The following is a 16,529-nucleotide window of genomic DNA, read 5'->3' as shown; positions in this document are numbered from 1 at the left end:
ACAATGACGAGCAAGAGCTTAACAGTTATTAAACCTCAAAGCTCTATGATTCACAGTGTCTAGGTATGAATATACTGGTGGGAGGCTTGTGAGTATGAAACATTGTGATAATCAAGTACTGGCAAAGTGGTAGGGATCAGTTCCTTTTTTGGCTGCAAAAGAAAAACAATACTTATTCCTGAAATAAAATCCCAATTCCAGCTTCAATTTCTTAACAAGGTGCTCAGATATGTGTCCTACAGGAAAGGCAGTAATCAAATAAATTTGCTGCTTGTAAGATTAATCACTCGCCATGGTAACAATCGATGAATGATTTCTTGGTCCACTTGTTAAACATCAAAAGACTGAGCTTATTTTATCTGCCATTATAACAAGTTTAACATGATATAAGATAACTTATGCAAAGTTAAAAGCAGCATGGGGACTTTTTTTTAAAAGGAATTTGCACAGAACCCAGATGTTAAGAAAAGAAATTTGGTGATATAAAACATCTGCTCCCTAAAAACATATAAGCCATCACACTATGAAATGGAGAATTAATAGATGTTCATACTGTATGTACAACACATATAGTGCATGATAATATATATGCATTTATTAATAAACTAACATATTTTGCAGTTATCAAGATAGTTTATATGGCTAACTATGGCAGAATTGTGCAGTTGTCCTAAGTAAAAGTTTGGCTATAGTGCTGTAGATTTATTAAATATAGTCACATTTGTAAAGTCATATTGTGCAAAACTGCTAAATTTATGGTTTTACAGCCACCATGCCTTTTTTCTACTTCTTCAGTCGCTCACACTCCTTTACCATTCTGTTTCTTTCCCTCCCTCTTGTTCTCACTCTCTCCAGGTAATTTATTCTTTGAATACTAAGAATGAGGAGCAAGAGGTGGCCCTGCAGGCGCTGAACCGCGCCCACCAGGAAGAGCTGCACCGCATTATCATGGACACATGTCACGAAGGGGAGGGGTCAGTGCTTAGGACACGCCTCCTAGAACTGCAGGAGTCTCTTGAGGAGCAGCAAAGGGTTGGAGCCCAGGTGTGTGTGTGTGTGTGTGTGTGTGCATTTGTGTGTGTATATGGGTGTGCTCATTTCAAGCTACCCTCCTGGTCATTTGATGAGCCTACACCAGCAAGGACAGTGTGTATTACAGAAACTAAGGGCATAAACAGCCACTGGGAGCCAGCCTTAAACATGATAGATAGAGTGAGAAGAACAGCACCACTGAATGTAGTTAATTGTGCCTACAGTAATTAATCTTGTTTAGTCTATAGACTATACAAGATTAATTTCACCCAGGTTAAGATTGCATGCCTAATTTACATGTTGTGTTTCATTGCAGCAACATCAATCATGAATATCTACATGGATTTCTTAGAAGCTCTTTGGGAAAAAAGACTTAAGACTCATCTTAATGACTCAAGAAAGGAAGAACTGCTCATGAATTACATTTTTTTCTTTTGATATATTTGGCCACTGAACTGCAAGTGCAAGTGTTTATTCATCAGATTGCCCATCTTCTGTTATGTGCTGTTCTATTGTGGTCCTTGGCCATTTTTTGTGGATGATTCAGAGCAGGTAGTCTGGGAAGTTTCCAGCACAAGGCTTTATTTGAAAACAAGCATAAATGCCACCCAGCCAATACACCTTCACCTGACTACAAGGGCTTTAACAAGTGCACCTGACCTGTCTGTCTGTCTGTCTGTGATGGATCAGCCGACCATCTCTTTAAAGTACATGTGCCCTTGTGAGATATGACACTTGACTTGGTACATTTCTCCCCTAATGCAAATAGCTCTGCAGACACTGAGTCACATATAAAAAAGCACAGCATGCAGACGGGGTCGAGAGGTTCTGTTACTTTTCGATTAATTGTCAGAACTGGCAAGAAGCGTGATTTAAGCGACTTGATTGTTGGCGCCAGACACATCAGTCCCACCATCTCAGAAATGGCTGACCTACTAGAATTTTTTGGCACTACAGGGCTGAGAGTTTGTAGAGAGTGGTGTGATAAATGACAAACATCCAGTCAGCTGTGGTCCTCAGGGTGTAAACACTGATGAGAGAGGTCAGGGGAGAATGGCAAGACTTGTTCAAGCTAACAAATGGGTCAAAAGTGTGCAAATAAGATTTCAGTACAATACTGATGTGTGGAAGGGCATTTCAGAACACACAAGTAGAAGAAGAAGAAGAAAGTAGTAGGGAACCATACTATGTTCTTATCACTAAAATTGAATGACCCAAGCGTGGAAACATTTACTTGGTCGGACGTATCCCGGTTTCCCTTTTGAAATGCTGATTGCAGAGTCAGAATTTGGGGTAAAATACATGAATCAATGCATCCATTCTGTCAGCAGCTCAGGCAGGTAATGGTGTAACGATGTAGGGAATATTTCCGTGCATTGTTTGCCAGCTACACTGGACCTAAAAATTGCTGCTGATTGGGTATGTCCCTTTGCCACCACAGATGGGTACTTCAAGCAGGAATGCACCAACGTTGCGAAGCATGCATTTCAAGATAGTTGTATGAATATGACACAGACTTAAGTTTACTCCAGTGGCTTGCATAGTCCCTAGCCTAGCTAATAGCAGACCAGAAAATCAGCTCCAGATAATCTCTAGAGTCTTGAGAGGCTCTTTTGATCTTATCAGCTTGTAGTGCAGATAATGAGGAGACAGTGCCCGTGGTAGCTGATGGCATAGCAGGTTGTGGGGCAATGCGCATTTGAGCAGCAGACGAGGAGTGTTGTGAATTCAAAAAAGAGAACCGATCAAAAACGACACTCAGAATTTGAGCAAATACTGCTGAATGAGTGGAGCCCGTGCAGACAAAACAGTGACAGATCCTTGCTGTCCCACACAGTCAGTCAGCCAGGCTACATAGGCCTAGAACTCAAAAGAGTGCCTTTGGGGATGAGGTGGATTAGGATCTCCATAGCATGAATGAAACCTGCATGAATCTCATGATGCTATTGAGTCAGAATGAACTGGGGTCCATGGAGAACATGTCTGAATGGGACTTTGTTCCGTGTTCAACACTTCAAAAATACTATGTTGCTGTGCATACAATGTAGTCATACCCAGTACAAGCAAGGTGTACTCAAGAAAGTAGCCACTGAGTTCATATATGTGTGTGCAGTGTGTAACAGGTTCTCTGTGCCTTCAGGTGCAGGCAGACTTTGAGAGCTTCCGTGCCCAGGCGGAGGAGAGGGAGCGCGAGACTGTGGCCGAGCTGAGAAAGGGGTATGAGGAGAAGCTCCAGGCCGCAGTCGAGAAGCTCCAAGAAGCGAAGGCTCAGCTTAGTGCTGCCCAGGATGAGAGCCTGCAGCTGGGTGAAGAACTGGAGAAGGCTGGGGAGCAGGTCCAAGAGTTGGATGCTCAGTGTGAGCAACTACGGAAAGCTGCTGAGGAGGAGGAGAAAAAGAAAGAAGAGGAGAGAACGCCAGAGGAGAAGGATGACTTTGAGGGAGGGAAAGCCCTCTTGGAGGAGGTGAAAGCACTGAAGGAAGGGAGGGAGCAAGCAGAGGAGGAGAAGAGGAAGGCAGTGAAAGAGGAACGGGACGGCTGGGAACGAAAGATGAACGCCCTGAGAGAGGAGAAAGAGGAGATGAGGAAGAGAATGGAGGCAGAGAGGAGGGAGGAGCGGCGCAGGTGGGAAGAAAGAGAGGAGGAGGAGAAGAAAGGGATGCACAGCGCTTTGAGGGAAAGAGTGAAGAGGGCGGAGGCAGAAGTGGAAAGTCACCTGGAGAGGCTTGATGAAAGCAAGAGAAACACTCTCAAACTGCAGGAGCGAATACAGGTATACACACACACACACACACACACACACACACACACACACACACACACGCACCTGCCAATCACAGGCATACTAGAAGGTATAGTATATAGTGTTCTGCATAGGGAGGTGAGAGTTAATTGAAATGTTCCAGCTTCTCATCTCTGATGCACCGTCCTAATGATGGTATTGATGGGAACGTGAGAGACAGAAGGGGTGAGAGAGCGAGGGAGGGGATCTTTCTCGTCTAACCACAGGCTGCCCTCTCTGAGTGCTACTCCCTCTGCCAACTGTCTGCTAATGAGTAGTTTGAGCAGGATAGATTCGCTGCACCGCCATTACTGCCTCACACATGAGCATTAAGAAGCCCTATGAGAGCTGGCACGGAGCTGACATAAGCCTTCACAGCAGACCATTAAAGCCTCACAGCTGGGCTAGATGGCTCCCTGACTCACCACATTTCACTCTACGTCTTCTCTCTAACACTCTCCCTGTCTCTCACTTACTCGTGTTCTTTTTTCTTTCCCTCCTCTCATCTGTCTCAAAACTCCCTGTCGGTTTCTCCCTCTCCCTCATCTGTCTTTCTCTATTCCCATGTGGCCTCCTTTGTCACCTCGCAATACTTCTCTGCAATTCCCCCCTCAACTCCTCCGGACCTTCACGCCTCCCTCCAGGACTTAGAGGAGGAGCTGGAGCTGGGCCGGAGGCGTGTCGCTGAGGCAGAGGGTGCAGCTAAGCGGGCAGAGGAGGAGCTAGCCGTCGCCAAGGAGAGGCTGCTCCTGCAGGAGGACGAGCTGCAGAGCAGGGCAGGTAGTCATTCAATCTACCTGCCTGCCTGTTTCTCGAAGGAAGCTGAAATTGGTTCAATTCAGTTGAGCTCAGTCAGTTCGGTATACATCCATCATTCATTTTGACACAGCTTAATTCATTTTTCCCCTCTTCGCAAATGATAATACGCAGAAAATGCAACAAAAGCATATTATTATTCATAAATGCAACAGAGGCAAATCATTATTCATCCTCAACAAAAGCAAACAGTTTCATCAAAGTGTCATCACACCCAGTCAGCAAAAACACCCTGAAATTTATTGCATAAGGATGAGTGCGTTCAGGGTTCTTCTGCATTTAGTCTTGGTCTGATGTATAACCGTGTGTGTCACTGTGCAATGCACGCGTATGTGTATGTTTGTGTTCACGTGTTTGTTGGCATTTATTTTGTGTGTGTGTGTGTGTGTGTGTGTGTGTGTGTGTGTGTGTGTGTGTGTGTGTGTGTGTGTGTGTGTGTGTGTGTGTGTGTGTGTGGGCACGTGCCAGCGGAACTGCTGAGCCGTGGTGGCTGTGAGGTGTGTGTGTGTGCTGAGGTGGATGAGCTGAGGAGTCAGGTGAGCCGTCTGCAGAGCAGGAACAGAGAGCTGGAGCTGCAGAGCAGTGGTAGAAACAGTGACCACGCCCGGCAGATACGCCAGGTAACACACACACACACACATGCACATGCAACATAAATATAAGCAAACATGAATACATAAATCTAGCATGAGGCTTGTTTGTTGAATAATTTGTGTGTGTGTGTGTGTTTGTGTGTGTAGCATGCAGAGGCTCTGTCCAGTTTGCGCTCTGAGATGGTGAGAGCTCAGACGGAGGAGCTGAGGCGTGTTCAAAAACATGCAGACGACGAGAGGGATAAACTGCAGAAAGACATAGATAAGGAGAGGGAGACCATGCAGCGGGAGAGAGAACAAGAGAAGGATCAGTTCGAGAAAGACCGAAACAGACTCCGCAAGGAGAGAGAAGAGGACAAGGAGGCGCTCCGCAAAGAAATGGAAGAGGTCAAAGAGCGTCTGAGGAGAGAGAAGGAGGACGAGGTAGAGTGTCTTCGCAAGGAGATAGAAGTGGAGAGGGTCCGTGTTCGTTCACAGCTGGACGGCAACAAAGAACAGGTGGAGGTGGAAAAGGCCAGTCTGCAGCAAAAACTGGAAGAGGAGAAGAAGAGACTGGCAGAGAAAGCAGAGGAGGACAGGAAAAGGCTGAAGGAGCAAGTGCGGAGGGCGATAGAGGAGGTGATGAGGAGACATGCAGCGGAGCTCCAGAACGCCCAGGAAGCCCTGAGCTCAGAGAAGAAGACCAACCAAGAGGTCAGCATGTCGTCATGTACCTGCACTCAGCGGGGGAAGGGGGGGGGGGGGGGGGGGGGGGGGGGGGGGGGGGGCATATCTGATGACACACTCTAGATACTCCACAGCAGTGGCTATGACTCAGAGATGTGTACGGCACAACTTTCAGCAAGGTTGTGCCGTACACATCACAAGTATTGAGTTGTACCCTCTTTTACACAATCCATCTCTCAGCTGGCACAAAAATGCCTCTTTTTACCCTCTTACCACCCCCACATGACTAAACTGAAAGCTTTCATAGGAATTCACCCAGCCAGTCTATTTCAAGAACGTGTTTTCTGAATATTTATTGCAGTCACTGTAAATGTGCAGATATAGAGGTATTTCATCACATATGTATGACCTGATCCTTTTGAGCCTCATAATGCACTCCCCATTTTAACTAATTATTAATAAGCCCTAAGTAATAAACCGGTAAATAGGATGGCTGAGATAAAACGCTATACAGAAAATAAATCGTTAATGTAACACAGTTGTTTTTATGATGATTGATCTGCTTGTTAGGTGTGCGTGCGTTTGGAAGAGGAGAGGAGAAGCAGTGAGGAGGTACGCAGAGGGCTGGAGAGAGAAAAGGAGGAACTTCAGACGAAGCTGCAGGACGCCACCAATGAGGTGAGAGGCCTCAGTCCATGTTTGTCATTTGCTTGTGTATTTTTCATAAACGACATGCAATAGAGGAAAGGAACTCCCCCACACTGTCTTCCTCACTTGCAATCGTTGAACAGCATTTCGATGACACACATAGGCCAATCAGCTCGCACAATACTGACCGTAGTAGTAACGTCCAGACATTTTCGTAACAAAATTTTTCTGTTCCCAGATCCGAAGGCTGGAGTCAGCGATCCAACAGCAAGAAAGTAAAGACAAGGTGGCCCCTGAAGCCCCGCCCACATGCGGACCACGGTGCTCTCATTTGGTGGAAGAACTGGATCAGGCTCAGTGCCGATTGGCTCGGGTACAGGAGGAGGGAGAGAGGCAGAGGGAGAGGCAACAGAGGGAGATCGTGTCCCTGAGGGCTGACAAACACAGGCTGGAGGAGAAAGTCCTGGAACAGAGCCGACTGAACACTGAGAGGAGTCTTCTAGAGCAGAGCCAGCGGCACACCGAGGACAGGATCAGGTAGCAGCCTAAGCATGGAACAGCAAGTATTGCTTAGGCTTGCACTACAAAGTCTTGATTCTCCCTGTATTTACTCCCTGCTGTCCTCTTGAAAGGCCACTGGGGAAGGTCTGAGTTGGGGGGCATGAAATGTTCTGGCATGTGGTTTGAGGTGAAGATAAAGGGACAGAAATCCTCATGAAGGCCTCATGTACCTGCAATGCTGTGGGTTAAAATCTGGCTACCAAACCTGTGCTGTATGTTGGCCTCCTTATCTCTCCCCTCTTTCCATTAATGCCATAAAAAAATCATCCTTTAAAAATCAGACAGGACAGGACACTAAGCATCTAGAAAATGCATTGCCAAATATTACAGTGTAGGAGGAATAAATGAATAGTAATTGAGTGAGCAGGTTAACTCTGCCTTATTCTTGTTCTGATGTGTGCCTCCAGGGCAGAGTGTGAGGAGCGTCTCCGAGCAGAGTTCAGGATAGAGCTGAATGCCGCTGTTGCTGAGGGCGATCAGAGATGGCAGGATCGAGAGCAGGAGCTGCAGACCCAATTAGCTGAGCTGCAGGGCCAGCTAACCGATCTGCAGTCACAGGTAACCATCGAAGCCAGTGAGTTTCAGTCCAAACTGTTTTTTTTCCCCTTTGACATCTTATCAGGAATTGAGGCGCACCTGGGAAACAAGGTGAATGGCTCCAGGTTTACCACTCAGAAGCACAGAAAAGGCTGTGGCACTGGAGGACCAGCACTGAGAACCACTGATCTATAAGCAAAGTGGACAAGCAGGTGGTCAAGCTTGAACTCATTTGATGACACTCGTTTCTTTGGTTACTTTTCCAGTTTCTTTGACTCATTCTTGAAGCATGCTCAGGAGGCTGAACCTCTTACCTCTTAAGTTTCATACTTCATAAGACAAAATGTGTCCTGACACATGTTATACAACATTTTGAGCCTTTAGATTCAACACTAGTGTGTTTGCGTTCTGTGTCTATGGCGACAAGGCAGTGTGTTATGCCCGATGAATTTGTCAGTTGCCACGGCTACACCGACGCCTTCGCCTATCTGACCCAGGAGTTGAAGTTCTAATCTGCAATATGTGCGACAACCCAACTTACTTGTTGATTTTTGACTCAGCCATTTTGTGATGCTTGGGGTAACGCAGATATTGTGGATTGCATCTTTAAAACATCTTTAAGATGAGCTCTACTTGAATTAGAGAGTATTTCCAAGCTTCTCCACCAGCCACTCCTCAAATCTGTCCATAACAACAGTAACAACAAAAATACAAAACATTAAATAAATTATAAAAAAAATGAAAACTATGAAATCACTGAAGTACAGACAATTAGTTTGCTCCTCCATTGCAAAGTCAAACACACTGTGCACCTAAAACTGTTTCAGATTTCAGGAGGCGCGTGACCAGTGCCTCATGTCTTGCGAGACGTACCGATTTACATAAACGTGACACGAAATGAGCGTTTCCATGGTTTCCATCTTCGCGGTGTATAAATTTGCCTTTTCACCCTCTCCCATCCAGGTGACACTCCATTTTGGCAAGCCACGTTTGTCTCTAATGTCTCCGCAGGTGGAGAAAAAAAGGGCGGGCCTGGGAGATGATTGCCATGGCAACCCCGAGATTGAAAGGCTGCGGAAGGAGGTCCAAGAGACCAAGGAGATTAACAAGAAAATGAGGGAACAGCTGCAGGTATTGGCACAAGCAGATATGCACGCACACACGCTCAAAAATACATATGTACACTCCCTCAAACGTTTTTCTCTGTGATGAATAATTTAGCTGCTTTGATGATAGCAGGAGCACAGCTCAGTATGAGCGGAGAGGCAGTGTGCTGTTATGCTATGCATGAGCGTATGTATGTCTGTGTATGAATGTTACATGTTTACGGATGTAATACATGCTTGATTAAGTATGTTTGTGCGACCTGAGAACATGGAGCTGTGGATGCAGGTTTGTGTAAAGCATGCAGCCCCTGATGTGAAAGGACCGTGTGTGTTACTGTGTTGAAGGAGCCCCAAACCCAGTCTTTAGCTGAGGAGAGACACAATCACGCCATGGCGCTGCAGGCTTTGGAGAGACAAGCTAAAGAAGACGTGCTGTCTGAGAGGAACAGACTACAGACCCTCCTCCATCTGCAGCTAGGTAACACACACACACACACACACACACACATGCATGTGCAAGCATAAGCACATGCACACACTAACACTCACATCCACATGCACATACACATGTATAGCCACAGACACTCACAACTCGCCTCTGTTTCAGTTTCTTTGCACATCTCTGTCTGCCTCCCTCTCATACAAACACACAAGCAGCCATAGATGTACATGCACACACACACACACACACACACACACACATGCACATTAAAATGCATGCACACATGTTCACACTCTTCTCCTTTTCTCAGTTTCTTTGTATATCTCTGTCTGCCTCTCTCTCACACACACTCATACACACACATGCAGACAATCATGCACACACACACACATACAAATCGTACACATTGAGATTACAAATTCTACAGTGAAGTTCCTATTGCCATGGATACACTTCACCATGGCAACAGCAGAAGGGTACCTGTACCAGTGGGCAACATTGATTTTGTTTTCTGTATTATTTGTGTGTGTGTGCATGTGTGTGTGTGTGTGTGTCTCTGTGTGTTTTGTGTATTATCAGATAAGCAGCGTGCAGAGTTGACCCAACAGCATACAGAGTGGAGCAGACAGATGACCCAGAGACACATGCAGCAGATAGAGGACCTACAGGCTGAACTACAGACACACACACAGATGATGGCCTTGCAACAGGTAACACACACACACACACACACACACACACACACACACACACACACACACACACACGCACATGCACACACACAGATTCATGCACACTCATTTTTCTTTCCCAGTTTCTTTGTCTCCTATCACATTTCCTTCACTCACACAATTGCACGCGCACACACACACACACACACACACACACACACACACACACACACACACACACACACAGATAGTTCACAGCCATTGTAACTGACAGCTGGCTTTATCTTTCACATGCAGAAAATGCCTCTTGATGCTGAGATCAAACCATCAAAACGTGTGAGGATCTTAAGCAAAATTAGCCAGTGTATCATGAAAAGTAGAGTATGAACGCTTTCCTTGCATGTGTGTGTGTGTGTGTGTGTGTGTGCGTTTACAGGACCTGAAGCAGCAGAACCAGTGGCAGGTGTTTGAGCGACAGCTGGATGAGGGTCGCTGTGCTTTGCTGGAGCTGCAGAGGGAGAACACAACTCTGAGGGAGCAACTAAAGGAGAGGTAAAGAAAGAATTGGTGTGTGTGGTGTTAGCAGTTTATATGCACAAGTAAGGGGCATTTTTCATGTATATGTATTTTAAATCGTAAGTCCACGCAGTCAACATAAAAACAGCTAGTATCATGCTGCAGCACAGATGTAAAAGGCAATCAAACAGGACAAGACCAGAACAACCTGAGGGAAGCTCTTTGAAATAAAACTGAAATCAACTTAGAGCATAATTTCTGTCCTTGTGTGTGCTTCCTTTTTTAAGTTTTGGAGCTGTAGGCTACACGTTATATTACTGAAGGTCAGGGTAATTTAAATCAGCAAGAGAATTTCTGCTAGCGATGGATTCAACCCACTGTCGATCTCTGATGTCTTCATCTAATTTCCCAAACCTGCTGTTACAAATGGCAAGTTGAAGTGGGAAAATACAAATAACTGCTATTCCAGTCATTATTTGTATTGTTTCAATCAGACGCCTCCCTCTCTTATATCTTCCCCCTCTCCTCTGTCCTTGTCCTCTAGGCAGATACATGAAGAGCCTGAAGGCAAAGAGAAAGAGGGGGACAAAACAGAAACACTAGCGAAGAGAGATGCCCAGCTGGAGGAGGAAGCACAACGTCTGAAGGAGGAAGTGGAGAAACTGCGGGTGGAGATGGAGAAGCTGGAGGAGTCCCAGAAGCACTGGGAGGAGAAGAAAGAGGATGACACAAAAGAAGAGGAGGGGGAGGAGGACAGGAGGAAAGAGGCGGTGGAGGAGATCAGGAGAGAGCACAAGAAGGAAATGCAGAGCCTGGTCTCTGAATACAGCAGTGCCCAGACACACCTGCAGGCTCGCATAGTGGCCTTAGAGAAGGAGTGAGTAGGACACACACACACACAAGCTGACACACACATCAGTAGACAGACACACACATACAGTGAGAGAGAGACTGATGATGATTGGTTACAGAATGACAGATGTCAGGGTGATGATCTAAGATTAATTATAAGCGAGCTGGTTAAAATCTGTTTTAACTTTGATCGTGCTTGAGGACAGGTATGAGAGAAAGAGTATGTGTATGATGAGATGTGATGTGTGTGTGTGTGTGTGTGTGTGTGTGTGTGTGTGTGTGTGTGTGTGTGTGTTCCAGGCTGCGTGAGCGGGAAGAGAGGTGCAGGAGGAGAGAGCCTCGATGTGATGATCTGCAGTTGGGGAGGCTTCAGGAGAGACTGACAGAGAGAGACCAGCTTATCAAACGATTAATGGTGAGCTCACACACACACACACACACACACACACACACACACACACACGGACACACACATACAAATGATGAAATAACATTAATCACTTTCAAATTTGAATCCTTGTGTGTCCCAGTCCAGGCAGGAAGGCAGGGGCAATTTGATTTGTGGAACATTTTCAAGCTCAGTACATGACAGTTCACCCAAAATACTAAAAATGATATTTTTCCAACTTGCCTGTAGTGCAGTTTATCAATCCAGGTAGTTTCTGTGTGATTTGGTGAAGTTTCCAGCCTGCAGCGATCTTGTATCTTGTTTACCAGCATCCCATTGCAGCGGGGATAAATGGGTATTCGTTTTTTGGAGCTCAAATAGCCAAAAATATGAATATAAAAAACCCAACAGCAACAGCTCTTTTCAAAAAGGATGACACAGAAACCGGGCATGATCTCTAACCCTCGGGCGCGAAGAGTTTCATTGGGAACTATTTCCTGCCAAAGAACACAGACAAACTGAATCTATCTGAGTGAGTTTGGATTCCACAAACATGCACCCATCCAGCTCCTTTGTACAGGGAACGCCACAGCAGACTGGAAACCTTGATGAGTCAGACAGAAACAGCAGAAGGGTACCTGTGCCAGTGGGCAACATTGATTTTGTTTTCGGTCATCTCGATGAACACATTGCACCAGATGGGAGAATAGCCATTTTGTACTGTATTTTGGGTGAACTGTTCCTTTAAAGAATCCATATTGTCATATTATTCATATTATTTCAAATGTAATAAGGTTGCGGTTAATGTTCTCATTGATGTGTTGCAAATAAATGTTGTAGAATTAGAGGTAGTATTTAATGAATGAATTTGCTAAAACTCATGACACTGAATCCTGATTGGCTGACATCACTAGCACCTCTAATTCAGTAGAGCAGAGACAGTTGAGTGGAGTCTTTCAAGGAGAGGCTGTGTTTTTAAATGCTGCAAATGCATCTGATTGGAAGGATTTCAGTGACTGTCAAGTGAGGTGAGTCAATCAGGATCATATCCAGTTGTGATTTCTTATTGTGGCGTTAGTCTGTACCTGCTTATGTAAAAATTGAAGTGGCTTTCTTAAACATCTTTGATCTGTATTTATGTAAATAGAAGAAATCTTCAATATTGAGGTCTCTTGTGCCATAATGGCTTATGTATCGTCTGTGTGGCATGAGGCAACTTGGCATTCGAATTCACCCTCTAGACTAATCCAACAACAACAACAACAACAACTGTGAATAAGGCCAATGAGTGCTCCGCCTCTCCTCGTCCTCCTTCCCTCCAGGAAGAGAGGCATCAGCTGCAGCTCCACCCTCCTGTTGCTGGGGACAACAGCACCCTAAGGCGCCGTGACAACAAATCCCGCCCCGGGAGTGTCACGCCAACCATGAGGGTGAGTTTGTCTGTTAGTCTCATGCGGTGTTTTGCACATAATGTATTCATTAACATAAGCCTCCCTCCAGCCAGCATGTCTCACTGGGCTGGAGCCAACTTCTGTTTCCCTGGCACCAAGCGGCAAAATGCACAAGCACGCCCCCTCAACAGATCACCAGTCTGTTGCAAAGCCTTGCTCCCTCTGTGTAATGTGGCCATACCACAACTTTTATTTGTCATGAGACTGTGGATGTCTTGGAATATTACCCTCAGCCATTCATGATATTATTAAGGACTGTTTTTTTTTTCTTCCCAAAATGAGATATCAACACAATTAAAAATGCATATTCACATGCAAGTACATGCAAGTTTAATTATGTGTAATCTTATATTGTAACCCATAGGTTTTGTGAATTTAAATGATTGTTTATATTTAAAAATTATAAAAATACACAGTGGTACCAGGAACACAATGGGAATTTCCATTGTGTTCCTGGTACCATTTTGTTGTCTTCAGGTGCAGTTCAATTTTTTTGTTTGTAAACTCACCAAATCTGATGCATCATAAATCATAGAGAGCAGCAGCAGTGCAGCTCCAGTGTAGCTTGATGGGAGACAGAGGTGTGCTCTTCCTTCTACCTTTCTCTGACACTGAAACCTGACAGCTGATATTTGTGTTCTAGATCTTTTTTTTTTTTTTTTTCCTGGCATCACCTTGTAGCTGTGCTGAGAATATCTCCTTGTGATGCCAGTGGTTTCACATTTGGCTAGTTAGCTGCAGAAAAACAAAAATGCATCAAACAACAGAAGGGAACCAAAAACGCATTATGAATCACCAATTCCTATTCTTACAGTGTCAATGTATGCTTTATGTTTTCTATATTAAGCAATATTACAGGCATTTTTTTTTTTTTTTTTACAGTAAAATGACCTCTTGCAATTTGAGAGTCATCACTGGGCCTTTTGTTGTTGCCTGGTTTGAGCTTTCTAAGTTTCTGTAATGACAAGCTCCTCCTCTGCCCTCCACTTCACCCCCTCGCCTCTTCAATTTCATTCAAAACTGAGACTCATTCTGAAACTGCACATTCTGCAGATGAATGTGTCCAAATTTCAGATCAGTCATGCAAGTGCCTCTGCTGCTGCAGTTAGCAATGTGGCGACAGAAAAGGTTCACTCAAAGCAGCTCACCTTGTCCCTGAGAGTGTGCAGCTTCACATTTTCGATATAATCCAAATAATCCAACAAGAGCCTTGTGAGAGTAAACACATCCCTTATTTCCATCCCCAAAACACATTTTTTTAACTTTTGGTTTTGTACAAGTGATCTACCGTGAATTTGGAAGCAGGACTGATTCTGTTTACAAATGGAGTTCGTACTCTCAACACCTCCCAATGGTCAGGAATTGCATAATGCTTAACTCTTTATATGATTGTTGTCTACAGATATGGTTACTGCCACAATAGGCAAGATTTTCATGAAACAAAAAAAAGGTCATCATCGATTCACAGACTGATAAATTCTTTTTCTCAGGGTACAGTCACTTCCCCACCCACAGGAAGTGAGGAATTCAAACTTCAGCTTTCTGTGTGTAGTTTACTGATGCTGCTGAATTCTAGGTAACACCAAGGAAAAGAAAATAGACAAATGTTGTTTTGAGGTGTTTTAAACAACTGCTTGTGAATGTTTTTCTGCTGACAGAGAAAGCGTTTGGAGGAGTCTCCTCCTCGTGCCACCAGCATCCCCAGTGTCGGCGCCTACGACAGGAGCCTCTTCCTGCCCCAGTCCTCCTCTTCTTCCTCTCCCTCCTCCTCCTCGTCCCTCCCCCAGCGTTCCTCCTCCACCCTTCCCCACCCGTCCAGCTCCCACCCCCAGACTTCCCCCCACTACTCCACTTCCTCTCTTCCACATAAGCACACCTCCCTCTCCCTGAGCCAACAGTCCTCCCCGTCCCTGCCTCGCTCGGCCAGGTCCCGGACCTCCTGCACCCCCGCCACTCCGGCCCCCACCGCCCCCCTCCCCGTCTGCCCCTCCCCGCAAGCTGGCATTCGCTACGTCTCCCCGTCTTTCCAGGAGTCGCGCTCCTACCTACAGAACCAACCAATCAGGTATCAGCATTTTTCAGACCAGCCATTTAATAGTGATATTTCATTATGACTCTTCAAGTCTCTGATTATTTCCTGTGTTTTTCTAGGGGCCCCTATCTGGATCAGAGGGGGACAGAGGGGCTAAAACAGGAGTGGTTCACCAAATACTTCTCCTTCTGAATGCACACATACACACGCACACACAGACATATACATACATACATACATGCAGCAGCTGCAATAACATTTCAGCATATACAGTCCATTGCTTCTTACACACATCAGTTTGCTTCCCATATGTGCACACAAACACACAGACAAACAGACATAGCCACAATAACGGATAAATGGGCTCATCACCAGCAAGGCCATCTCGAAAACATTGCCTCAAAGCTAAACCAAAAAGTGCTTCTCAAACACATGCCTGACCTCCTCTCAGACATAGCCCTGGATCTTGTTTGTATAATCTGGAATGCCTCCATATCGTTTTAAAGCAGTCTTCCTTTTATAAATGCAACTATCGGTCTAATCTTAAGACTTGACTCGAAGCAAACTTGTGCATTTCTTAAACTAACAACGAAGCGTCCTATGTACGTATAACATCTCTCTTCAAGTGTGGAGGCATTCAGTATATCCAATCAAGGTCCTTCTCAAACGAACAGACAGAAAACACACATACATGACTGACCATACCAAAATGAAGCTTGTCTCAATGCAAAAATGTATAGTAATCTTAATGGAAAATTGAATAAAATATTTTGTTTTTCTAAGTGCTCATTCTTTGTATACTGTCTACAACAAGCTAGCATCTAGAAATCAAAATCAGCACCGATATTATTCACAGGTATATGAAATTGAAAAGTTTAATCTCAAAATAAACAATTCCTCAGATAGTAGGTAGCACCTATGTAGTATGAGGGCTGGCTGATGTAGACAAAATCAAATATCACAATATTTTTGACTGAATACCTCAAAATTGATTTTGCAGTGATACTATTGATACTGTAGATTGTTGGTGCTTTCACAAAATATTTACACAATGAGATTTTTGATAAACAGTCACTGTAGATTAAAGAAATGATGACCGAGCAGGTAGGGACAAATAGCAGAACAGTGATAACAGTTTAATAAGTTCAGAAAACTGCATCCCTTTACTGTAATGCAGCCTTTAAAACTAGGAAAAGACAACACTTATCACGACATTACGATATACAAAATTCCAGACGATGTCTTGTATCACAATAAGATAGATATAATATTAATCTATCGTCCAGCCCTAGATTACATCAGATCATATTACAGGAAACTAATGAAGTTATGATATATTCTAAGACCTTTTCCAACAAAAACGGTATTGAGAGTTAGGTGTTTTTAGTATATAATTTTTTCTTTTTTTTTTTTTTTTAATGTAATGCAACATCAAA

At 44.5% G+C, this 16,529-nt stretch overlaps 1 protein-coding gene across 1 annotated transcript in view; it reads left to right on the top strand.

The window, feature by feature from the left end:
• Positions 1 to 15,813, top strand: part of fam184b (family with sequence similarity 184 member B) — a 21,485-nt gene extending 5,672 nt beyond the window's left edge. The window contains exons 2-18 of the mRNA XM_030058226.1: positions 856 to 1,044; positions 3,173 to 3,805; positions 4,459 to 4,594; positions 5,099 to 5,250; positions 5,371 to 5,916; positions 6,460 to 6,567; positions 6,776 to 7,074; positions 7,506 to 7,656; positions 8,647 to 8,766; positions 9,087 to 9,219; positions 9,763 to 9,893; positions 10,291 to 10,406; positions 10,915 to 11,247; positions 11,523 to 11,637; positions 12,933 to 13,040; positions 14,726 to 15,126; positions 15,213 to 15,813. Of these exons, the coding sequence (XP_029914086.1) occupies positions 856 to 1,044; positions 3,173 to 3,805; positions 4,459 to 4,594; positions 5,099 to 5,250; positions 5,371 to 5,916; positions 6,460 to 6,567; positions 6,776 to 7,074; positions 7,506 to 7,656; positions 8,647 to 8,766; positions 9,087 to 9,219; positions 9,763 to 9,893; positions 10,291 to 10,406; positions 10,915 to 11,247; positions 11,523 to 11,637; positions 12,933 to 13,040; positions 14,726 to 15,126; positions 15,213 to 15,285 (3,744 nt within the window). The 3' untranslated portion in view covers positions 15,286 to 15,813. The remainder of the gene's footprint in view (positions 1 to 855; positions 1,045 to 3,172; positions 3,806 to 4,458; positions 4,595 to 5,098; positions 5,251 to 5,370; positions 5,917 to 6,459; positions 6,568 to 6,775; positions 7,075 to 7,505; positions 7,657 to 8,646; positions 8,767 to 9,086; positions 9,220 to 9,762; positions 9,894 to 10,290; positions 10,407 to 10,914; positions 11,248 to 11,522; positions 11,638 to 12,932; positions 13,041 to 14,725; positions 15,127 to 15,212) is intronic.
• The last annotated feature ends 716 nt before the right edge of the window (positions 15,814 to 16,529 follow it).

The sequence above is a fragment of the Myripristis murdjan genome, chromosome 1 (genome assembly GCF_902150065.1).
Source record: "Myripristis murdjan chromosome 1, fMyrMur1.1, whole genome shotgun sequence".
NCBI lineage: Eukaryota > Metazoa > Chordata > Actinopteri > Holocentriformes > Holocentridae > Myripristis > Myripristis murdjan.
This window is presented reverse-complemented; position numbering and strand designations above follow the sequence as displayed.